This window comes from Lagopus leucura, unplaced genomic scaffold, assembly GCF_019238085.1.
Source record: "Lagopus leucura isolate 7727_CA_CO unplaced genomic scaffold, USGS_WTPT01 138-4_obj-0_obj, whole genome shotgun sequence".
NCBI lineage: Eukaryota > Metazoa > Chordata > Aves > Galliformes > Phasianidae > Lagopus > Lagopus leucura.
Window position 1 is genome coordinate 23087 of NW_024962475.1, and position 25398 is coordinate 48484.

General features: G+C 47.2%; 1 protein-coding gene across 1 annotated transcript; it reads left to right on the forward strand.

The window, feature by feature from the left end:
- The first annotated feature begins 77 nt into the window (after positions 1–77).
- Positions 78–23348, forward strand: KIF9 (kinesin family member 9). Its single transcript, XM_042890682.1, has 21 exons — positions 78–154; positions 2467–2563; positions 3139–3304; positions 3398–3504; positions 4148–4372; positions 6035–6118; positions 6240–6332; positions 6874–7021; positions 7529–7593; positions 8628–8705; positions 9296–9364; positions 9759–9863; positions 10960–11015; positions 12244–12334; positions 13471–13595; positions 14238–14420; positions 16496–16704; positions 18351–18530; positions 20192–20307; positions 22431–22535; positions 23140–23348. Exons 2-21 carry the CDS (start codon positions 2468–2470, stop codon positions 23245–23247), a joined length of 2409 nt encoding a protein of 802 aa, XP_042746616.1. The 5' UTR covers positions 78–154; position 2467; the 3' UTR covers positions 23248–23348.
- Positions 23349–25398: the final 2050 nt, after the last annotated feature.

The window sequence follows — 25398 nt, forward strand, 5'->3', positions numbered from 1 at the left end:
CCCCGCGGGAGGAAACGCTCCGCCTCCCGCTTCCGCCTCACTCAGCCACTTCCGGTGCGGCGGCCGGAAGTGTGTGTTGCTATGGGAACGGTGCACGCAGCTCCGCGCCGCCTTAGCGGCGTCGCTGCGGTTTGGCCTTGTTGAGGGGGTGCAGGTAGGTGCCGTGTCACCTCGTCCTCTGGGCCTTGCCCTGCTCCTCAAGGCCGTGTCCTGCTCACAGCTCTGTCACCCCCTCCTCAGGGTCCCGTCTCATCCTCGAGGCCCTGTGACTTCCGCATCGTCTCCTTGCCCCGGCCACCTTAAGGGCCGCGCCACCCCCTCCTCAGGGCCTCGTCCACTTCCTCAGGGCCATATCGCCCTGTCAGTGCCCCATCACCCCCTGAGTTAAAAATTTCCTCCTAATATCTAATGTAATCTCTCCTCTTTTAGTTTAAAGCCTTTCCTGTGTCCTATCACTACCTATTCATATAAAAACTCAGTTTCCTTCCTGCTTATAAACCCTCTTTAAGTACTAAAAGGCAACAGTGAAGTCTTCCCTTCAGGGAGCCTACAAACAGGAGGGGAATCAACTGTTTGAAAGGGTAGTTAACAGCAGGACAAGGGGAAATGGTTTGAAGTTGAGAGAGGGGAGATTTTGGTTGGATGTCAGGGGGAAGTTCTTTGCTATGAGAGTGGTGAGGTGCTGGAACAGCTGCCCAGGGAGGCTGTGGATGCCCCGTCCCTGGAGGTGTTCAAGGCCAGGTTGGATGGGGCCCTGGGCAGCCTGGGCTGGTATTAAGTGTGGAGGTTGGTGGCCCTGCATGCAGCAGGGGGGTTTGAAATTCATGATCCTTCAGGTACCTTCCAACCCTGGCAATTCTGTGATTCCAAGAGCCTTCTCCTCTAGGCTGCACACCCCCTGTCCCCATAGGAGAGCTCTCATCCTGTCCCCATAGGAGAGGTGAGCATCCCCATGCCCTCCCCTAGACGCGCTCCCACAGCTCCAATCCCTCCCCCAGCATCGCTCCATGCGGGGCCCCACGAAGCAGTCACAGAATCACAGAACAGAATATTTATACAGTCCCCTCCCTGTCCCCGCTGCCGCCCCTCTGCTGATGCAGCCCAGGTTGCTGTCGGCCTCCCGGGCTGCAGGCTCAGGCTGCTGGCTCGCGTGCAGCTTTGCATCCGTAAGGACCCCAAGTCCTTCTCCACAGGGCTGCTCTCAGGAAGTTCTTCTCCCAGTCTGTACTCACAGCTGGGATTGCTCTGACCCAACACCTTGCACTTGTTGAACCTCGTGAAGTTGATATACATCCACTTCTCAAGGCTGTGCAGGTCCCTCTGGATGGCATCCCTCCTTTCTTCTTGCCTCAACTGCACCACTCAGCTTGGTATTGCCTGCAAACTTGCTGAGGGTGCACTCGATCCCATCATTTATGTCATTGATAATGATGCTGAAGATGACCAATCCCAAGATGAACCCCTGGGGACACCACCTGTGAAACAGAGCTGTTGACCTTCTGGCTGCCCTTCTCCTTTGAGTATTTATCGTTCAAAGGGGGAGGGAGTTTAGAGTGGTGAAGCAGCCATAGACACAGCTAGCTGACCAACAAATATGTAGTTTGCTTCACAGTGCTTCAATAAAAGTTCCTCTGCAGGCAAAAGCCAATTAAAAATCAGACTGGTTATTCCTAATGAGCTGCAGGATATTGTGTTTCTACTCTGTTGGCTAACAGTAGGCCAGAGAGGCGTTGGGCTGATTCCGTCCCATCTTCCAATGAAAGTAAATATTTCCAGGAGTAATGGCTTTCTCCAAATGCTGAACAATGGGCACTGCATTGTTGCAGTGAGGAAAATTCCCCTCGTTCTGAATCTGTTTTCTCTCTCTCTGGTTCATGTTGGTCGCATCAACCCCATGCAATGCTACAGCTGTTGGTCAGGCAGTGGCACAGCTGCCCAGGGAGGTAGTGGGGTCACCATCCCTGGAGGTGTTCAACCTTGGAGATGTGGCACTGAGGGCATTATTGGTGATGGGCTGGGCTTGGACTTGGTGATCTTAGTGGTCTTTTCCAACCTTCATGATTCTATGCACAGGATTTTTGCCATGAGTTGTCAGACGTGTGCTTCTCTTCTGGAAACCTGAAGATCAGGTGCTCGCTAGGAGCTAAGAGATTCCATCTTGTGTTCCTGCAGTGATTTTGCTCTGCAGGGCTAAGGGGAGGACAAGCTTGAGTTGCTGGATGTTAATAGGACTGATGCACAAGAGGAATTTGTGCCCAGTTCTCCAAGCAGAACAATGCTGGAAGTAATTTCCTGCAGTCGTTTGCCCACAGTTGCTCCTCATGAAGGATAGAAACTGCGGCTGAACATTCATCAAGACTTCATTCTAGAGCTCTACTACTCTATCACTCCTCTTTTGGTAACCAATAATACATTTTAGGGAAAGCAACACTTTTTGATTATTCTTTTTTCTTCTCCTCTGTTCAGAATGCATGCAGCTGAAAAGAAAGTCCGTGCCTTTGTGCGAGTCAAGCCAACAGCTCATTTTGCTCAAGATGTGATCAAGTTTGGGCCAGACAACAAGGTAGATAGAAACGGATTGCAAGTGCAAACTGCTTGAAATTTGATTCCAATGTTTCTCAAAGAAATTCTTCCGTTCCATGAAGTCATACAGAATTTTTTTGGCTGATGACCTCCTGAGTTTGGATCTGCAAACGTGGCAGTGGTTTACGTGCCTCCTGTGATGCAGTCACTAATGGAAATCCTGCAGAGGGCTGTGACTGATCCTTGAGGAGTGCCCTGTGGTAACCACCATTTCATCCTAAGGGGTTTCCCTATGGTGCAGTCTGTTTCTGGTCCCCAAATGCAAGTTCCTGACTTGACCTTCCTTGTTAATACAGACCTCTGTTTGCTCAACTAATCATTTCCCTGGTACCCCAATCCAGACACATCACTGAAAGATGAGCCTAGCCATGTTTCCTTTTTTTTTCAGAACATCTATTACTAGAGTATGGCCACAAGGGTCAGTAAAAACACATCATTTGTGCTCCATTTTCTGCTCACTTTCAGCTCTTCAATGAGTGGATATTTTTTGGATGATATCTCCTGAATCTTTTCCTGGCTATTGAAGTCACCTTTAATTCCTTTTTTGGGTTTCAGAGCATAGATATATACATCAAAAAAGATGCCAAGAAGGGAGTTGTGAATAACAAACAGACCGACTGGTCCTTCAGACTGGATGGTGTCCTTCACAATACCTCCCAGGAACTGACGTATGAGACTGTAGCTAAGAAATTGGTGTCTGAAGCTTTAACTGGCTATAATGGTAATCTGCAGCTCTTTTTGTTATTTGGTGTGGTGGTTGAGAAATGCAGAGATTCCCTCCTGAGTTTATTCTTTTGCTTTGAATCTTTTCTAGGTACAATAATGTGCTATGGGCAAACAGGGGCTGGTAAAACTTACACAATGACTGGAGCAACTGCAGAGTACAAGCATCGAGGCATCATACCCCGAGCTGTGCAGCAGGTACAGAGTATCTGCATGGGGAAAGAGACTGAAAGAAATGATAGCAACTCACTCATATCAGCTATTGCTGATACTCATAAAAGTGCTTTAACACGGTGAAAACGTTTCATCTGATCTCCACCAACTCCTTTTTGCTTTGTTTTATCTCAGCGATGATCATTAAGGAGAGAAAGGATCCTGTAAAACACTTTGTACCTTCGTTTTACTGTGCTGTGACCTTATGCACTGATAACAGTGATATTGCAGAGCAGGATGGAGTGATAAACCAATGTGGGGGTGTTAAGGATACAGCCTGAAACAAAAATGGGAGGAATCAAGCAGTTATGCTGTATTGTCATTCACAGAGGTTGTTCCTGTTTGATTCTTCTAGTTCACACAATGGGTTGCTTCCCAAATGTGAGAAGGTCTTCAGAAGAGTTGTTTTCAAGATCATTGTTCTGAGAAACTAAACTAAAGTCAACTAAAAATGTTGCCTTACCCTGTCAGCCCTCAGGCAACCACAGTTCTGAATTAGCTCTGCACACAAAGATGAACTTCCAGCTGTTCATAAAGCCATAAATAGCTTCTCTGTAAAGCCATAAATAGCTGGTAGCTCTGTTTGTGAGCTAGCCCTGCCACTGACTACTTCTTCATCCTTGTACAGGTCTTCAAAGCAATCGCGTGTTCTGTTGATTCATTCATCACTGTCAGGATATCCTACTTGGAAATCTACAACGAGACACTGTGTGACCTTCTGTCCACCACGACAAGCAGTGGGGCCAGTGACGTGCAGATGGCTGTAGTGGATTGCCCACAGGGTGTTTATGTGAAAGGCTTATCTATACATTCTGTTAGCGACGAGGAGGATGCTCTCAATCTCCTTTTTGAGGCAAGGAGCAACCAATATTAGGCCTCATCTGTTGGTTGTATTGCTTGGCTTAGCTGAGGGAAGTCAGTGATGCAGGGGGTGGGTGGTCAGGACTGCTGGAGGGAGGTTCACAGAATCACACAGAGTCACAGAATGGCCAGGGTTGGAAGGGACCTCAAGGATCATGAATCTCCAACCCTCCTGTCACAGGTAAGGCCACCAACCTCCCCATTTAATACCAGACCAGGCTGCCCAGGGCCCCATCCAACCTGGCCTTGCACACCTCCAGGGACAGGGCAAAGGTTGAGCCCTTTCTGTTCTCTTACAAGGGGTAGAAGGACTGGTAATGCTTTGTAGTCCACGTTCTTGCAAGGAAAATGTCCCTTGTGCAGAGATTCTGAAAGATTTCTATAGAGAAACCCTGGTTTTTAGTGTATTCCAGGGTAAGTTGAGTGCTGGAGGAAATATGTTAGAGGTGAGGCCATGAAAAGTAGCTTTGGAGGTTTCAGGCTGCACCAGAATGGTTCAAGTAGCCAGAGACTGCCTTCATGTCACCAGACTTGTCTGACATAGCAGCAAACTGAAACTTCCCTGATCATCAACAAAGATGTCAGTGAGTGCCTCAACATGAAGGAATATTTGGGATCCCTTCAGATCCACCAGCTGACCTGCACTGGAATTTCTTCCTGAAAAACAACACACCTGTCTGGCCTAGCTATGTGCTAGGACAGTGCTTCAAGAAAAGAGCCTTTCCAGAGCCACTTTTGGGATGGTCACAGCACAGGTCCACCCATAAGATTTTACAGCAGGGATGTTCACACCGTGGGTTATATTTGTGAAGGAGGTTTGCTTAACTCGTGGCTGCATCCTTCTTTCCATGGGAGCGCTTTATTTCCTAAGGAAAACATGAGTAAATCATTAGTTCTGTTTGCAGGAATTGTGTTCTTACCAGGAGCCATCTGGTGTCCTTAAAATCTTTGGCTTGCCTTTTCATTAAAGGAAGCACAGTGCCCTAAGCTAGGCCCTGTGATTCACAACAGCTTCTGTTTTCCTTCTAAAGAGAAGAGGGAAGATGGTAATGCAGCTTAACTTTCATGCATTTGTGTAGAGGTTTTCACATTAGTTCTTGCTCCTGAATCTAGACTCTAGTGCAGTGCCAGTCACTTCTGGCCCTCACCAGGTAGACTAGCAGTCCTATCAAGCAGTTGCAACATAATTTTCAGTGTTGTTTTGTTTTTTATTTCTGTAAGCATCATACAAACCTGTGGCTAGCATATATGTGGTTTTCTGTGACATTTAAAGCCTGGGAAGCTCTTTGGTTCTCATCAAGAAACTGAAACAGCTAGGGAGGTGTTGAGTCTGCACAAGGCTTACCGACTGTTCTTTACAAAGCCACAGCTGTGAGCTAAGCCATAAAAGTGGAAATACAGACAATGTGGTTTCTGGTAAAAGGCACAGTTACAGTGAACTGACCCTTAGCAATGTTGCAGAAATGCTTTCAGAAGCCTTTGAATAAGAAAGTGAAGCAAATACCACGTGCTGCTCTGACCAACTGAATCTCAGTCTGCAGAACAAAGGCTGAACCATCACTATTCTTATTTCAAATTCCTATTTCTAATTTCCCTTTATTCCACTGGTGCAGAAGCTTGAAAACACCATCTTCAATTCTGCCTTCATTTGCAGGGTGAGACCAACAGAGTGATAGCAGAACACTCGCTGAATAAAAATTCCTCCAGATCTCATTGCATCTTTACTATCTATATTGAGGTAAGAGCTCCAGCAGCTTTTTCTAGGGACTCCAATGGTTGAGGATCTTTACGTGTCTGGCTTTTGCTGTGTGTCAGTTTTGCCTGCTATTAAGTGCACTTTATTTTCTTTTCCCCTTCAGACTCGTGTCAGAGTTCTCTCAGATATCAGATGCATTAATTCTAAGATCAACTTAATAGACTTGGCAGGATCCGAGAGACTGAGCAAGACTGGAGTAAGTAGTGGAAGAAATGTTTCAGTCCAGGGGTGGGCAGGCCAGTCATCAACAAATTGGAGGTGAAATTGCAGGGCTTTCCACAACAGGGCTCAGCCTGTAACCCAGGCTCTGTTAGTTTACCTGCTTTTTATCATTTCTCCACACAGGGAAGGGCCACAGCCATCAGCCCTGATAAGGAGCTCATCATTTTCCTCTTTGTTCCATGAGCCGCAGTGCAAATCTGCAGCCTTGGGTCACAGCAGGCAAACTCTTAGAGCAGAGACTTTCTTAGAGCTCAGCACTGACCTCCACAGGTCCCATGTGACGTTCTGTATCGATCACAGGAGAAATCCCATGTTACAAGTACAGCCTTCCCCCACTGTGAAGGAAGCTAGCAGATCTGGTAGACTTGTAATGAAGTCTCTGCAGACTTATGTTTTCAAACTGAAAGGAGCTCTACATCACAAACTGGGTTGGTCTGAATGAGATCGCCATCCCGTTCTGCAGTTCAAACAGAAACATCTATCGTGGAAGCTTTGCTTTTTGCTTTCCCTTGCAGTCTGAAGGGCGGGTGCTGAAGGAAGCCGCGTACATCAACAAGTCTCTGTCATTCCTTGAGCAAATCATCATTGCCCTGGCTGACCCGAAGAGGGAGCACATCCCCTTCCGGCAGAGCAAGCTTACCCACGTTCTCAAGGACGCCTTAGGTAAGAGCTGTGGCTTGCACCAACCCCGTGTAGAATGCATAGAAAATAGTGTTTCGGTGAGCCTGTCAGCGCTGAAGACTCTTACACATAAACACATAAACTCAGAGGGATGTGTGAGGTATTCCAAGCAGAAGTGATTCTATGATTCTGGGAAGTCTTGCACTGCTCTTACAGGAGGCAGTGGCAATGTCCTGTCAGATTATCCTGTACTAGCCAAGGGTTTTTAAAATCCTCTGCTCTGATTTATCCAGTTTCAAGCCTTTACAATTTGTATTCTCATTTCCTTACTGCACAATCAAGAGGTAAAAAACACGTTTCACCTTCATTTCTAAGTCATTCTGTACCTGGGACTTTAGAGGGGCACTTACAAACTAGCTGTGGTCCTTGTTGCTTCTTTTATTTTCTATTCTCTATCAGCACATGATGTATTATTTTCTGTACAAAAGGAAACAGCAACAAAATTAAATTCTTTACTGTCTTCTTTTTTTTTTTAATCTATTGTTTCAGGGGGAAAATGCAATACTGTCCTAGTGGCCAATATCTGTGGGGAAGCTCTGCATGTAGAGGAGACTGTAAGTAGAGCTTATTTCCGCAGAATTGAAGTCTTTTTCACACTGCTGTTGCAATTGTGTTGGCCATAAGTTAAAGAGTATCTTCTGGAGGGCTGTGGCAGGAGTCCCAGGGAAACATCCTGTCTCATCCATCAGAAAACTTGGATAGCTCCTCTTATCTCAATGGCTCAGAGAACAGATTGCTCTTGTCAATCTGCTTTGTGATGCAAACTGTGCAAAGCAGCCTGAATGATGGCAGGTCCTAACAGCAAAAATCCAAGCACTCTGGATGGTATTAATTATTGTTGTTGGTTCAGCTCTGCAAATGTGTTTTGAAAGGTACGTAACGTCACAGAGTCAGTGGAATGGCACCAGTTCATGTCAGAACTGAGCTGGCTTTCAGTTGGTTCTTGGGATACTGGAACCAGGAGTAGCATCCTAGCAGTAAGGCTGTGAAAGAATAAAATTGGCAGAAGCCTCACTGTGTGAAATGGATCATCCTAACCACATCTGTGACACAGAGAAGGGAATCATCTTTCTCTTTGCCAAGAGCCTTTTAAAGAGCAAAAAAGGGAAACACAGTCACCTGCTATGGGGCTGTGATCAAGGCAGAGTGCTGTTCATCTCCTATTTGTGCTGTGGTAGCATCTAGAAACAAGGAAAATTACCCAGGAAATGGGAAGACTTTCTGGCTGCAGCTTGCAAGATACAACAACTGCAGGAATTAAGCCTGAAAGGCTCTGATGTATGTCTCAGGGATATTAGGATGTGCTATTTGAATGAGAAGTGAGATGGGGGATAAGTCTGTTACACAAAGAACTGTCCACACACAAAACAGAAGAGACAAAGCATCAGCTGAAGCTGGCTCATCACACAGCAGCCAACAAGCACTGGAAGATACGTTTCTGGGATCCCAAACTCTGTGATGCTGGATGGAGTTACATACATTTTACTTTGCTATGGACTGGGATTTGATACAGTTGAATAATAACAGATTATGAACATCGTGTCCTCACCAATATATCTTTCAGTTACTTAAAAAATGTGTTTTTCAGTTGTCTTCTCTTCGTTTTGCTACCAGAATGAAATGGATCACAACAGAGCCAGTCGTTAATGTGACATACGACTCAGAGGTATGTAGAGAAAGGCAATGAAAGGAGTTATATTTTCTCATTTCATTAATATTTAGCATAATTACCTTAAGAACCTGAGAGAGATTTGGTAGTTTAATGAAATTCCACTCATCAGCCAGCCTGAGACTGACTACATTCAGGTATATCAGAAAAAAAATAGATTATTTTAAACTCCTGCCTCTATTAAAGTTAATGTTGGAACTCCTACAGAGTTCAGTAATGGTGGAGCACTGCATATTTCTTTGCTTTCAAGACAGTATTTGTGTCCTGAACCTGAGAACCCCTACAGCACCAGAGCAGGAAAGCAGCAAGGTAATAAGCAGGTAGCCTTTTTCTAGATGGCTTGGGCTGGCTCTGCAGGCAGTCCACCCAGGACACAACAGAAGCTGTCCTGTTGGAAGCCAATCAAAGGCAAAGTGTTTTTCAGACTCACTATTTCACTGATGCAAACCTGACAGCCAACTCTGGGGGAGCTGGCACACAGCTGTGATGTTATACAGCAGTTCAGGATATGCTGCTTTTCAGCAGGTTGGGTTTTTTTTTCCCTAATAGCATTTGGTCATTCGCTTACCCTTCTGTTTTCCTTCTAGGGAACAGTGAAGACTTTGGAGAAGGAAATCAGTCTTCTGAAGCAGGAGCTGGCCATGCATGACAGCTTGGTGAGGAACAGGCTGCACCACCATGGATGGTCCTAATCAGGGCTTTGTGGTGATCATTGTTTTGCTGTGGAATCAGTCATTCACTACCCAACGTGACTGTATTCTTCTTTCTGCCTTCAGCATAATCTGATGGGGTTTAGTCAAAGCTCTGTGCTGAGACTGTGCTGTGGCTTCATTTGTTATGCAGTGTAGATTTTTTTTTAAGACTTGTGAAGCCACCTTCTTGTTTGGTTAAAGTGTGAAAGGGAATGCACTGCTTTCAGCATGCTTCCATGCCCCATGATCTGACAAGAAGTCACAATCAGAAATTAAACACGAGGAGACCAATGTCAGCCTGGCACTTGCTGAGGTCTCTGTAATCCACTGACACTCAGTTGTTTGCCTTTTGTCTTAGGTAAATCGTTCTTTGGTGACTTATGGCCCTCTGACTGATGTCCAGGTAGCAGAGATTAAATCTCAAATCCATAAATATCTACAAGGAACCATTGATGAAATTGACGTAAGTAGCTTTTTAAGTAGAAAAGGACTTATATGCTGCTTCCATCCCATTTTATTCCAAGGCAGGAGCAAAGAAAACCTCTGAAGAGGTTGTCATTAACTTGAGAAATGCTGCAAAATCGTGTGTATATATATTTGTCTTGTTAGGGTCTGTCTCTTTGTTTTCATAGAATTCTTGCTTTTTTGGAAACTTAATGATAACCCCCAGCAGAGTCATAGGCTGGGGGGAATGTGGCAGGAAAATGGCCTGACAGAGAAGAACCTGGGGGTGCTGCTCAACTTGGTAGGTCAGGCTGATGGTTGGACTTGCTGATCTTGAAGGTCTTTTCCTTTTTCTGAACGATTCTATTCTATGATTGTAAATGAAACAGCTTGAGATACTCCCTCTCATCTCATGTGAGCATTGTCTTCTCTCCACATCTCTGTGTTCTCCCTCCAGCAGACAGGAATGGAGCAGAATAAAGGTTCATGTGAAGGTGTGTTTTACCTGGGCTGCAACGTGTGATGTGGGTGGGCATGGAGCAGGGAAGGCAGAGGACAAAGGAGTTTCACACAGGGAGTAATGTCTTTAATGGGACTAAAGAATCTTTTAGAGTCAGACTAAAGAGCATTTCACATTTAAGTCTAGAATCTTAGACCATGGCAGACCTGAGTGCAGATTCCTGCTCAGCTGCACTCCCCATTACTTGCCTGTGTTCCTCTAAAACAAAGACAGTGTGGCTCAATGACCCTTCTTTGATATCTGTGGGTAAGATGCTAGTTCTAACACAGTCCTGGACAGCAGTGAGAAGTGACTTCATAATTTGCAGGTGGGTCAGCAGGTGCCCTTTGTGCCATTTGTAAAACTGCTGTTGATAGTTTGTTACCTTGCTGACTGTGCACCCCATGGAATTGGTCACAATCTATCAGATTCCTCTCTCAGAGCAAGCAACGTATCCACCTCCAGCCAAGTACAGTATAAAGGTGTCTCTCCTTCAGTGCTCGTACCCACATATGGGAAAGCAGAGCCCTCACGAGCTGAGATATTTGAATTGGTGCAGCTGATCACAGCATGGAAATGCTTACTTGTGTTTTCACTGTATGCATCTTTTCCTCAGATAATGAACTTCAGGCAAGTCCAGGAGGTATTTAGGCAGTTCAAGCTGATTGTAAGGTAAGATGTTCAGGATTGATGTATTTCACAGTAAGGTTTAGGAACCATATCAACTGGGATATCACACTTAATGGGTGGAAATTAATTATGAAGTATAGGGAATAACTGATAACAGCATTCTGGACTATTTCTGCTGGCTTTTGCTCAAGAAGACAGTTGCCTCTGACCTACCAGTAAGCCATGTGCAAGGGCTCTGAATGACAAGCTTCACACATAAGCAAATATTGAAGAGCATGATAAGAATGGTGTGGCTGTTTCCAAGGAAGTGTTCTCTGTCTGTGTGGTGTGGAGGTGAGAAAGGGTGAAAGTGTCTGTTTGCAAGTCTTACTGGTGAGTAAGGAGAGATGTTCTTTTGGGCCGAATGAGGGAATGTAAATGGCAGGCTGGGAAAAATGGGCAAGCAGTTTCCATGTCATGAAACAGCAGAGAACAAAGAGGGATGAGGCTGTTAGGGCAGCTAACCAACCATTCCATAACCAACCATGGTCTGGCGAGGCAGCAGATCACAGAGTCATTATTCCAACTTGGAAAGGACCCGTAGGGATCATCCAGTCCAACTCCTAATTAGATTTTTCTGCTGTAAGAGCGACAGCAGGATGCTGCTGTACAAAATCTGCCTGCTCTTGAGAAACTTGCCTTAACTCAGCTGTCTGTGGTAATGTCATCAGACCAGGCAGTCTGGTTTTTCAGGGACCAAAGACCAAAGTGGTTGTTTGAACTTCAGACTCCTTTTATTGTGCTGAAGCAGCAGGTTTTGGGTTTTGTTTTCTTTTTAACTTGCAGATTTTAATTGATTAGTTGAACAGTAATAATAATTAATCCCATGGACAGTGCTTCACCTGATCCTTTCAGTGAACAAAAACAAATCACTGTTTGCAAACCTCCGTGCTAGAGTAAGATTTGATATTTGAGTGACATGCCTGAAGAGATGTGATATCATTTAATTTAGACTATTAAAAGGCTCTGCTAAGTATTTAAGTATCCATGGAAAGCTTCCATAGGCTATACAGTCTAAAAAAAGAAAGGACAAGGAGAATGGGAACAGGTTACAACACTCAGAGGAAGAGCAGAAGGATCGAGACAGGGTGCTTGGGTATGAGATCACAGGTAAAATATACTTTATTTGGAAACGTGATGTCAGGAGGTATTCCAGCTTTTGGCATATGAAACAGTCCTTCAACACAACGGTAAGGGGCTGCTGTTGTGTTGTTTTTTTTTTTCCCCAAAGACAACAGGAAGGTGAAGTGGAAACCAGATTGCGAAGCAAGTATGTTCTGATAGACAAAAACGACTTTGCTGCTATTGCTGCTGCTCAGAAGGTAATGGCTGGTGCTTAGGTCCTGCCCCAAACCCAATGTGGGATTATCTTCTTTGCTTCTGAACCTTGAATTGCCTCAAGCTGAGAACTTCCTATTGAAATCTGAACTCAGAACTACTGGTGTGATGGGTGAGTGCTCACCCGCTAACAAAGTAGCATTCCTGTCAGCTGAGCATTTGGCCCATTATTTGAAGAGAATCATTTACAAAGCACGACTGGAGAAAGCCTAAACTGATCTAAGAAGGCGACCTGCCTGTCAGCCAGGCCCAGATCACCTGCATCTGATGAGGCCCCTTTTAACCCTTATAATTTCAGGAGCAATATAAGCATATGCTATGGAAACCATAAATGCAGCTGTCGACTCTGATCTATAGTTTTCATCACAAAATTCTTTCTCTCTGAAGTGGTTATTTCCTTGCCTTTCTTTCACCCAGTAGTGGGGATAAAACAATCATTATCTGCTCTGCAGGGCATCTACTTGTTCTGTGGTTTAACTGTAGATGCTCTGAATATCTGGGAGAAAAAGCCCAAGGGAAAATGTTAAGTATTTGCCTAACAAAAAAACACACGGTCCCTAATGGGCCGATTCAAGTCTTTATTTAGAACTGACAAACAAAGCCAAACCTTGAGAGAAGTAGATTTTAACACTTAACATCTCTTCCTGTTTTATGAGTGGGGCAGTATGAGAGAAAGTATAAAAACTGTGATTCTCTTACACTAAATGAAGACTTCTGAGGCTGCTTTTCCATTGCACTGTTACTAATTGCACTGTTACTAATTGCACTGTTACTAATGCTGTTTGTGTTATGCTTATATCATCAGTAAAACACTATGAATGCTCTCTGAATCGTTCAGTATCTACAACTGTCTAAAGTTTTGGGGGAGATTTATAGTAAAAGCTTGAACTTATTTCCATGACATGAGACCCTCTGGGAATGTAAAACATTCAGCATATGAATCTGTAGATAATTTTGGCTTTTAATTTGTACTTTCTAGATGTTCACATAGTGAACAAAGATTTCCAGATTAGGTTCTATAGCAATATGAAGTCACTGTTGGGTATGGGCTGGATATCATGGCCTAGACAGCTGCAGAGCTATTCCTCCTGGTCCATATTTTATGTCTTCCCATGTTCAGTTGGGTATAGTTGATGTGGATCACCATTTGTTGAAGAGACGAGATGTGGAGACCAGACCTACCCCAGTTTCACCCAAACCTGATGAGAAGAAGAAGAAATTCAGGACAAGCAGTGAGCAGTTCAAGTGAGTTCAGCAGCCAAACTACTCTCCTTATTTTTATTTTTCTCTTGGACAACATGTTGTCACACGTGGATGGAGGCAGAGAGGGAGCAAGGAAGGGAACAGGCTGGGCATCAGGAGACTCGTTAAACCTGAAGGTTATCTTTAAAGTGTTGGGTAGCATGAGATCTGCCAAGTGGAAAGAGAAGGGGGCAACGGACTGAGGAGCAGGTATGGAGTGAAACTGAGAGGAGGTTGTGAAGGGGAAGAGGGAACAGCAGAAAGAAAGATATTAGAATTTATAGGAGTGGTGTCCCTGAGGGGGCAACTTCTGCAACTGCTTCTGTGGCTTGGCTCCTCCCTGACATTTCCTTTAAATCCTTGAGAAAACATGGAGATAAACCACCAAGGCTTCAGTAGCTGCATGAAATGGGGGACCTCTCTGTGCAGTTCTTCTCTAGGAAGATGGAGAGAGGTCTGGTGAACACCTTCCTTGGTCTCTCTGAAGTCACACCAACTATCCCAAGCAGACCAGGCTGGTGTTTATGTAGGAGAGCTGAGAGAGGATAGCTTTTGAATTGGAAAACCTAACACCTACAGCATGCTTTGGTTCCAGTGCCCTCTTACAAAGAAATTAATCTGGTTCATCTTTTTCCCCTCTATCAGGAAGGAAGGAACTAAAAGCTTCTTTTCTGGGAGAGACCTGGCTGCTCACTTACCATCAAAAAGTCAGGTAATCATTCCCACCAAGAATTTGGATGTGAAAGAGAAAGCAAAGAATGAGGATACAGCAAAAAATGATGCACAGCCCTCAAAGCCAGTCTCTGAGGAGATTTCCCAGCGGCCCAGGTAAGCCTCTCCTTAAAGGGTGCTTAGCCTGTCTGCCAGAGGATGGTTTACACCAGGGTGGTGGCTCTGTGTCTCCCTAGTACAGCTACCTGCTTCAAAGTAAATGGGAGAATCAGAGATCTTCACTGCTTGGATGCAGAAGTACACAGTCACGTAGCAGTGCACCAAAGTATGCTGGTGCCTGTCATCTTCTCCATCTGCTTTGAGCTCTGTGCTGCACAGTTGAGTGTGTTGAGTGTTGAGTGTGAGGTCTTTACTGACCAAGAGTCAGTTCCTGACTTAAATGCTGGCATGTTTTTTTTTTTTCCCCCTTTCTCTGGGTATTCTGGAACACGCCTGCAGCTTTAACCTTCTGCCATTTCATTACATTTCCAGTTGGTCCCATGTAAAATCACAGTACTTGTCACCTCTTGGTCAGAGTGCAGAGAGACCTCATGACCAGCCACCAAACTCCAGACACTCATGAAAAGAGGGCAATATCTGCATGAGGTCATGGCAGGAAGTTCCGTGGCAGGGCGGAATTGTGGAGAACTGCCAGAAACACAACAGTGTGCTCATCATCTGCTTGCACAACAACAGAAATACAGCACTGGTTTGCATTTCTTTCTTGATGGTGTTGACGAGGTAAAATATGCACAGGGTACAGAGACCAAAGATGCTTTCTGTGAGGATGTGCATGCAGCTGTTCAGCTCCCAGGAGCTCAGCCAGGACCCCACACAACCCAGCCTGCACACTACTTTTCCCATCTCCATCTGCTGTTGCCAAGAGCTCCCAGCAAGCAGTGCAGCTTTGAATTAATAGGAGTATCTCCATTGTCCTTGTGGAAGATGACTGCTTTTTTCTTGTTCCTGCAAGCTGGGGAGAGCATCTCAGGGTGAAGCTGTCCCAGGAGAGTTTGCTCCTGAAGCACCTTAATTTGTTATTGGAACAGGTTGCCCAAGGAGGCTGTGGATGCCCCATCCCTGCAGGCATTCAAGGCCAGGCTGGATGTGGCTCTGGGCAGCCTGGGCTGCTGGTTGGCGACCTGCACACAGCAGGGGAGTTGAAACTAGATGAGCATTGTGGTCCTTTTCAACCCAGGATATTCTGTGATTCTATTGTGTTCTTCCATGCCCTCTGCATGTATTTTAGTATTCTTCTGTAAACCGTGGCTGACAGGGAAGGCTGCTGCTCCAGCTGCATATGGCACAACCCCAAGTTGAATGGCTCAGCTCTGGAGCTGAGCTGCCAAAGCTGTATAGTCTGCCCAGTGGCCGTTGTGCGGTGCTCTGCCAGCAGTTTGGCAGGAAAGCAGTCTCATGCAGCCTCTGAAATGCCTGAAAATGCCCTTAGGAGATCAACCCGTGAAAAGCAGTGGATGGTTTTGCTTTGACCAGGCTGGACTGAGGGACATGAAGACTTTAAGTTCCTTTCTGCTACCAGACCCACGCCACTGCAGCACAGAGCAGCAGCATGTTGGAGCATGGTGTTCCTCCTGCAGTGCCAAGGGTCTCGTGAGACGCTCTCCTTTTGCTGTGTGCTTTGTGTTGAAGTAAAAGGTGCCCTTTGTGGGGGCACATCTGCCTCAAAGCTATTTCAGAGAGAAGCCAGGACTGACAAATGCCACTTTGAATTCAGTCTTTCAAAACAGGCTGAGCTTAAAGGCCATGGGAGGCAGCGGTGTAGAGCAGCCAACTGTATGCAGCTCAGGGCTTTGCTTGGCAGACGTAGCCAGGCTGTGCTGTGAATCCAGCAAGAAAAGAACAAAAGCATTTCTGTTCAACAATAGGGAGGAACGGGATTAGTTGTTTTTCTGAAAATTCAAACCATTAGAAATCCTCTTTCCAGGAAAGAATAAATTCTGAGACATCTGAGGAATGTGATTTCCATGGAAATAACTCTTGAGGGAGTTATGTAGGGGGGACAGGAATGGCACAGGATGGTACCATATGCAGCTGGCACAGTGGGGTCCTCAAAGGTCCCATTGAAGTACCATCCACAAACCTCAGTGATGGCCACTCCCATGGTCTAACTGCAGGGCAGAACAGACTGAGCTCCCCACAGCTCTGTGTGTCTTCTTTGAATTCTGTTGCAGCTCCCCTCCATCCAGGGCAGTGGCATTTGAGCAATTTAAGGAGGAGTGTGGAAGTGAGATCAACAGGATCTTTAAAGAGAACAAAAGCATCCTCCTCGCCAGGAGGAAGAGAAGCAGTACGGTTGCCCGGAGGATCAACATCATCAAACAGGAAATGGAGGACATCAAAAAGGCTCTGGAGGCTCAGAGGCAGGAGCGGTCGCAGCAGGGTAAGTCAGTGCATGCAGAATGGCCAGTAAGAACCTGGCAGGAGAGGGAGCTGCTGGTTTCAGAGCAGTTTCAGTGGTGGGACCACAACACCCCGCTGCTGCTCGCCATCCTTTATGCCTTAGCTGTGCAGCTGACCTTGTGGCTTGCCACCTGATTCCTCCTGCATTGGAGTCCTCAGCACTCCTCACTCTGTGCTTTGATGCTGACAAATGCAGGTCAATACAGTGCAGAAGTCACAGAAACATGCCACAGAATGGCCAGGGTTGGAAGGGACCTCAAGGATCATGAATCTCGTACCGCCCTGCTGCATGCAGGGCCACCAACCTCCTCATTTAATACCAGACCAGGCTGCCCAGGGCCCCATCCAGTCTGGCTTTAACAGCTCAAGGGACGGGGCATCCACAGCCTCTTTGGGCTGCCTGTCCCAGCACCTCACCACTCACTTTGTAAAGAACTTTCCCCTGACATCCAACCTAAATCTTCCCTCCCTGAGTCATGGGGAGTGGGCTTGGCCTTACCGTGGTGGAGATTTATTGCATCTCATATAATCATAAAACAATTGGGTTGGAAGAGACCTTAAAGCTCATCTAGTTCCACCTTGTTGCCATGGGCTGGTTGCATCTACCAGCTTAGGCTGCTCAGGGCCCCAGCCAATGTGGCCTTGAGCACCTCCAGGGATGGGACATCCACAGTTTATCTGAGCAGCAGTGCCAGTGCCCTACAGTCTGAGTTCATCTTGATTAGTGTCTGGCTTATGGAACTCAAAATCCCAGATTGCAAGGTGCTAGAGGAAAAAATGGGGGTAGGTTCCTTGATACTTTGCTGTGTTGAGATGTTTGTTAGGTAGAATATGCCTAGAAAGCTTGTCAGATTTTTGTGCAGCAGGGAGGGAATGAAAGAGAAAGGGAATGGTCAGTAGCAAGAAGGCCCTGAACAGTGAGCCATGGCCCCTGCATTAGGCTTCCTAATGCACAGCTGGCTTCCATTTCCCTTCCTGCAAAACAGCTCTTCTGTCTGTGCTTTGTGAGTGGTCTCTTCCCATAGGGTCTGACCCTGCACAACACAGAGCCCTTTTGGCTAAACGATGAGCAGTGTCAGCTTGAAGCTATATCAGAGTGAGCGTTTCTCTTTTCACAGACTCATTACTTTTTTGGAGCCTTTGCTCTTTATGAGGACATCCACCAACTCGTGGGGTCTGGAAACTGCAAGAATAAGAACTAAAGATGTTTATTTGAGGGAAGCAGCTTTGGCTTAATGGTGTCCAAAGAGCTGATCAGCCCTTTGTCCCCAAAGGGGACACCGCAGGAGCCATGAGGAGGGGTTTGAGGGTTTTGGGGGACAGTCTTTGTTGTAAGAGCCCCCACAGCCCTACGTGAGAGCTCCCAGCAGGCTGCCGGGTCCACTCCGTGCTCCTCACCTGCATCTCACAGGGACTGATGGCTGAGTGGGTTCAGGAGTTCAGATATGATTTCTGCCCCACACCAGTGCAGTGTTGTCTTTGTAGAAAGCGTGTCTAAGGAAATATCAGCTGTGTGGTTAACCTCAGTATAACCGGGTAACTACCGTGTGGTTCGAAGCATAATGACTGTGCTTCGTCCCTCTCCACCCTCACAAGAAACCTTAATTTCCTTTTCTCACCCTCCAGGAGAGTATGTTGATGAGAAAGGACGCCTCATCATTGATGAGAAGGAGTTTTTACTCATCATGAAGTTAAAGGACCTGAAGGAAGAGTACAGATGTAGCTATGCTGAACTGCAGGACCTGAAGGCAGAAATCCAGTACTGCCAGCACCTGGTGGACCGGTGCAGGAACAAACTCATCTCAGGTACTGGCACACCAGGGCAGCTTCTGAGCAGCATTCAGTAGAGTGGAGTGCTCAAAAGCATCTCAGCACTTCACCCTGCACACAGCAGAGGGTTGAAACTAGATGATCATTGTGGTCCTTTTCAACCCAGGCCATTCTATGACGACGACGATGATGACTTGTTGCATATACAACAAGCCCCTGTCATTCTCTGTTGTGGTTTTTCTCATTGCCTTCCTGATTTGTATTTTGTTGATGATAATTATGTTTTATCTTTTTATATATTTTTTTTAATTATTATTATTTTTTGCCATACCATTGGATTTCTGTAGATTCTCTCTCACAGATAATGACACACTGCTCCCTGGTCGTGCCACCAGATGCATTCCTGTGGGGTAAGAGTCAATAATAACACTCTCACTGATGGCCCTGGTTCTCACCTTTGATTTCTTTTAATATAGATGGTGGCTAAGGAACAACACCTGCCTTTGGCTCTGAGCTGCAGCTGTCTCCTCTGTACCCGTGGGAGATGAGCATTACTCAGATTTCAGCACTGCAGTAGGAAGCAGAGCTCAGTCCTTTTAGCCTGTTCTTCACACGAGAGCACAGCCCTCGTGCTGATGAGTCACACCTCTGCTTTGCATGATCTGGGAATTGGTGGTGTGCTCCACTGCACTCAGTTTAAGTCTGCAGGACCAAGAGGGTGGTCCTGTTGTGTGCCCGGGTTTGTGCTTGTGATGGAGAACAGTAGGTGCACAAATGCCAGCGTCCCAAACATTTGGATGCTGTGGACATAGCAACACTTCATTTCCTACAAACTTGCCAGAGCACAACTTGTATCCATCAGGGAATCCCACGTTGAAAGAATTGCGTGGCTTGTTCTGGGAGGTACACAGGGTCGAATAATGATTGCACAGTAAGTTTGCCACTGGTTTCTGTTGGACCTGGGTTTGGTATTTTTGGGGTGCTCCAGATGATTGCTGTTTAAATGCTCAGGCACAGACCCACTCAGACAAATATCTGTGTCATCCCAGATCGAAGAGGTCAGCTCAGAGCTGAAACCAGGGTGAAAAGTCAGCGGTGTTGCATCATGTCCACAGTGTCTGCACTGCAGGGTCTGTGTTTAATATTGCTAATTACTCCTGACTCCTGTGTCATAGAGCAGTGGGTCGTACTGGGGGATGCTGCCTGTGAGGAGCTGCTCCTGAAGTGGGGAAACGTGCCAAGGGATCAGAGCAGAGTGCAGCTGCTTGCTGGGAAATGCCCAGCGTTATAAAGACAACATGCCCACTGCATGGCAGCACCTGTTGTGTGTTATCACTGGCTATTATGGGATGGAATTCGGCTGTGCTTCCTTAGCATTTGCTTTTGAAATCCGACCCTCAAATGTCCTGACCACTCCAAATTGCCGGCTCCCTGCTCCCAAGCGGCTTGTGCAGGACCAGTGCCACCTGGTGGCCTGCCTCTCTCACACTGTTCCCAGGGCCATCAGGTCCTCACGAGCAGCAGCCTTTGCCAGCTGACAGTGCCCTGTCTTTATTAACGAGTTGTTCTCATAGGTTGAAACCTAGGAGATTGGAGCACTGAGGTCCTGCCTGGCCCACGGGCAGGGAGCTGGAAGAAATCCACCCTTGTCTCTGCTCACTACAGCCCTGTTTATCGCAACCCACTTTGCTTTGCAGAGTTTGAGATCTGGTACAGTGAGTCTTTCCTCATCCCCACGTATGTGCAGAATGCCCTGAAGCCCAGTGGCAACATCAGACCTGGAATGATTCCCATAAACAGAGTTATGTGCCTGGTGAGTTTTTCCTGGCAGCTTTGCTTCTTCTTGCTACCCCCATGTTGCGTGGTAATGAGGGCTCAGCTAAGCCTGTGGGAGGAGGGCATGGCAGCTCTGCCCCTTTCTCGAAGCAGCGTGGCACTGAAATGCTATCTGACACGATGCAGAGAGCTGCTATCTGGAGGTGCTTCTTGCATTCCCGTCAGCTTTGCCACGAAGAGGCTAAAATAGGACAGAGTGATTGAAGCACCCAGTCATCTGCTGACTATCAGCAATCAGGCAAAGTGCCCAGAGGTGCGAGGGGCAGCGGGGAGGCTCGTTTCCAAAGTGTATGATCTGTAATGTTTACAGCTAAACTATTGTGTTTCATGTTGTGGCAACTGGCACTTAGCTAGCCTTCTGCTTAGAAACCAACTCTTTGGGATATCCATCCTCTTCTGTCGTTCCTGACAATGGACATTTCTCTTAAGCTTTTAATCACCAGACTTCTTCTTTGCGTTATTCTCCACTGAAGTTATTCCAGTCCTTCCCCGTTAAATGTCACACTTGAAACCTTAATGCTGTTTGATAGGAATGTGGTGGCAAGGCTTCCACTCTGACAGGAGCAATGGGTGCATCCCACCCTGAATTAGTCCCTGTCTGCATCACCACTGCCTGGCTGCAGATCCCTTCTGGGCAGCTGTGTGGACATGTTGTAGATCCATCTGTCCCAGGAGGAGCAGGAGCCAGCTGGGAAGGACTGTAAATGGGGCATAACTGTGTGACCCCCCTCCCTAAGTGCATGGCCTTATTTCTAGCCTGCCTGTCACTGGGGGCAGGGTGGCTTTATTTCTCAAGAAGGAAAACTGAAATTGACTTCTTTTGTCTCCGTATGTCTGATTATTTTGACTGAAAATTTCAGTGAAGCATTTTCTTTATTCTCTCCTAGAAAGGCGTGCAAAGAGTTTTGAAGCTAATCATAGACAGATTCCTCCTATCCTACTGAAGTTGTTCCCTTGAGATTATGAATAACAAACATTATGTAAGGAAAAGATGTATAAGTTTGCTTTCAAACAGAATGCTGTGATGTATCAGCCTGGAAAACTGCAGATGCAAACTCTATGCAGAGAAGAGCCTAAAAAGCCCAAGCCAAAGGAAAAAAGCAACCCAAACCCCTTTGGATGATGGTCAGCAGGGAGACTGACTGCACTGCTCCAGGGTTCCACTCTTTGGGGAAAAGAGGAAATCCATCACCAGTCACTTTTACCAAACAGGGTTACTCAGTGTATTCACAGAAACTCCCTGAATGCTTTTGAGCCCTGGACTTGCAATCATCACCTCAATTAAAACCCAAAAGATGAATGAAACGTGCCTTTTAGTAATGTTTTGCAGCTGTGTCAAGTTGATGATGTCACAGGCAGAAATCTTCACACAGAGGTTAAGCAATGTCCCTTGGAATGCTGTTCAGCACTGGTTTCTCTTTCTGCTTTCCCTGAGAGCAGGTCACTGAGGTTCCCAGTTAGTGCCACTGGCAGTGCTGCTATTCCTGTAAAGGTTTCTTTCCTCCTTTTGACCATTTTTTCCTTTTCCAGACTGATTCTCCATTGCTCTCATCAGGGTTTGCACCTTTTCCTCGTGCTTTGAGTCAGTTTGGCCATTCACCTTCTATCACGCCACAAAGTCACTGTTACCTTCTGCAAGCTGCTCATGATCAGAAGGTGACCAAAGAATCTGCCAGAGTGCTCCTCAAACATGGACACATTATGCACTGGCTGATACCTGATTCCACGATTCTCTAACTCTAAAACATTGTGCTTCCATTCCACCCATGCTCTTGGTGCTCTCACGCCGTTCAGAACGTTGCCTGGAGTGATGTGGGCATGGGACAGAACGTGCAGCTCAGAGTTCTTTCTGCTGGGAGATCACCCTGCAGTGGAGACAGTCCCGTGGGTAGATACAGCTGGAGAAGACAGCTGAGGAAACTCCCTCCAAGATTCTATGCTTGCAGATGGCCTTTGCATAAATTCCTGCCCAGATCTGTTCAGCTAAGGAAGGGAAAGGGGGCACCTACCACTCTCAGCCCATGTCCTGAGGCTTCTGAGAACAATGCAGCAAATGGAATCAGCCACAATTTTCACGTGGCTCTGTCTTTCTGCTGGCAGGAGGAAGATGAGCAGGAAAGGTTCGAGCGGATGCAGGAGGCGATGCTGCCCGCTGGGCCGGATTCTGTCTCGTTCTACAAGGCAAAAATGAAAACTGATCAAAAGGTGATGTCAGCTGGGCACAGCTCCCTGTAACACTGCCAATGTGTGCAGCGAGCGGCTCCGTGCCTCGCTGCAGGGCTCCTCTAGGCCTGCTGCAGTTTGGCCGCAGCCCTTTGGACCATACTGGATGGGTTCTCCAGCACAGCGGAGCTCCTTGAGATGTTCATTGCCACTGGCTGATGTACGGGCTCCATCCTATTGCTAAAAAGCAATCCCAGCACTTTTCACCACTATTTCCCTCCTGGCGAAGGCTGACCATAAATTACCAGAGGCCAAGAGCTTAGTGGAACTTCAGAAAGATTTTAGAGCTGCACCGTTAAATCACCGTGCATTTTTTAAGAGAACATCACAAAACCAATGCCTCAGTTCTGGCAGTGAGGAGAAGCTCCCAGGCTGAGTCCTAAGGCTTCTTGTGCCCTCATTCAAGTTTGATGGCATTTGCCACCAGCATAGCAACGCTGCTGTGACGGAGCTGCACCCTTCATGGTTCCTATTTGGGCAGCCCTACTTGGGAAGGTTGGAAAGGGTGTTTATTTTGGCAGGGAAAATGCTTTTACTGATGAGACTTCTGAAAATAACTGGTTTTTTGTTTGTTTTCTGTTGCCAGCACACATACAACAGAGCCATGTCATCCCTCAAACTAATGCACAAGAAACCTGGGCACATCACAGCTGCAGGGAAGGACAGAGCCCTGCCGTTTCTGCATGTCACATAGCAGACTGGGGCTCGCCTGGCATTCTGCACAAGGGGGATGAGCAATGTCACTTTATTTTCACAACTGGTTTATCAAAAATAAACAGAAGGGAAAAAAAAATAGCAAAGAAACAACTTGCTTTCGTGCAGCTAGAACAAGTTACTGGTAATCAGACCCAGAGCTTGGCCAGGATGCAAGCCAGGGAGCTGAAACAGCAGTGCTTGTTTTTGTGGGTGTCCCTGCACCACGCAGTGTGGTGGCAGAGGGGTGTCATGGGCACCCTGCACTGCTCCTGCCCTCCTTCATCCTGGGGACAGACCCTCCCAGCCTTATTCTCACCTGTGCGAGCATCAGGGCACATATGTGCTGGCTCCATGCTCTCAGGGTGGATCCTGACAAGCAGGAGCTGATGAGACCCCTTGAACCCCATGGCTCCAGCGGCCTGCTCTGGAGATAGGTGCACACAAGGAAGCCTTTCCACCAGTTGCTGAGCATTAGATACGGCAGTGTTGAGTTACAGCAGCCTCCCCACCCCAGGACAGGATGAGATCAAAGCTGTGGTGAGCACTGTGCTGCTTTGCCAGGCTGCTGCCACCTCCAGCACCAAGCAGAGCACACTGAGGGCTGCTGAGTCCTCCAAGGGACATCCTTTGCTCTGCTGACCACATCCCACACTGAACCATGGCTGGGAAGGGCAACCTCTCCTCCCCAGCCTGCTCTGGTTTGCATGGATGACCTGGATGTGGGACATCCCCACTGCAGTGCGACGCACAGCCCATTGCTGTAGCTCTTCTTCCTTCCACCTGCTCCTTGCTGAAGCTTTGTGGGCTGCTGCACCTACTGTGAGTTACAGCATCCTGAGCTGGGGGTTTTCACCTGAAACACTGGGAAAATTAATTAATCCAAGCTCTTTGCTTGGCTTTAATTCCTTGCAGTTTACTTTGTTGCTGTAATATCGCCTGCTCAGCCCAAGGGCTAGTGATAACAGCGTGTGTACACCAGTCTTTTCTTTGTAATAATCAATTTCCAGAGGCTTATAAAGCAGCTGGAAGTTCAGCCCATGCAGAATTTCCCAAGGAAATGAGCTCTCCCCCAGGGAGAAATAAAATAATCTTCGAAAGGGGCAAGAGCAGCTTTTAGCCATCCTGGGGTGTTTGTGTGCTGGGGTGCTGTGTCCTGTGGTGCCAATGTCCACGGGTGTGATGGATCCCTGGAGATCCTGCAGAGTGATTCTGGGGGTCCCAGTGATCCTGGGGTGCTGGTTGTCCCAGGGATGCTTGTGTCTCATATCCTTGGGTGTGAGTGACCCCAGCGCTGATCCCAGGAGGTAATCCAGAGGGTTGGCATTTGTTTTGGGGCCAGGGGGTGATCCTGGCATTTCTGATGATTCCAAAAGTCTTGGTTGATCCCAGAGGTCCCCTTGATCCCACGGATCCTGGTGCTGATCCCTGGGGTCTCAGAGCTGATCCCGGGGCTCCCACTGATCTCAAGCGTCCCAGTGGTGATCCTGGTGTTCCTGGTGATCCCAGGAGTGACGGAGTCGCAGTGCTGATCCTGGGGGTCTCAGTGATCCCAAAGGCCCCAGTTATCCTATTGGGCACTGGTTGTCCCGGTTGTTTTGACAGCCCCAAAGGGAAGCTGGTTGCTCTGTTGAGTCCCAGTTGTCCCATTGGGTCCTGGTACTAACACTTGTCCCAGTAGGTTCTGGTTGCCTTGTTTGGTATCAGGTTATCCTGGCAGGTGCTGGCTGTCCTGTTTAGTCCCAGCTGTCCCAGTAGATGCTTGTTCACAGTCCCACTTAGTCCTGGTTGTCCCAGTAGGTACCGGCTGTCCCAATGAATGTTGATTGTCCAAATTGCCCAGTGACGCCCTGGTTGTTCTGTTGGGTCCTGGTTGTCCCGTTGGGTCCTGGTTGTCCTGGTTGCCTGGGATGGGGGATGGTTGTCCCATTGGGTCCTGGTTGTCCCGTTGGTACCAGTTGTCCCACTGGGTCCCGGTTGTCCCATCGGGCCCTGGCTGTCCCGGGTGGGGGGTGGTTGTCCCATTGGGTCCCGGTTGTCCCGGTTGCCCGGGTGGGGGGTGGCTGGTGGTTGTCCCGCCGGGTCCCGATTATCCCGGTGGTCCCGTCGGATCCCGGTGCCGTTCCGCAACCCCGTTCGGAAGCGGGGGGGG

What these genes read in the sequence shown, in the direction of transcription:
- KIF9 (XM_042890682.1), top strand. Translation starts at nt 2,468, where the DNA reads ATGCATGCAGCTGAAAAGAAAGTCCGTGCCTTTGTGCGAGTCAAGCCA. An exon ending in CTCTCAATCTCCTTTTTGAG is followed by an intron (nt 4,373 to 6,034) that starts GCAAGGAGCAAC and finishes CTTCATTTGCAG; the next exon opens with GGTGAGACCAACAGAGTGAT. An exon ending in ACAAGCAGTGAGCAGTTCAA is followed by an intron (nt 13,596 to 14,237) that starts GTGAGTTCAGCA and finishes CCCCTCTATCAG; the next exon opens with GAAGGAAGGAACTAAAAGCT.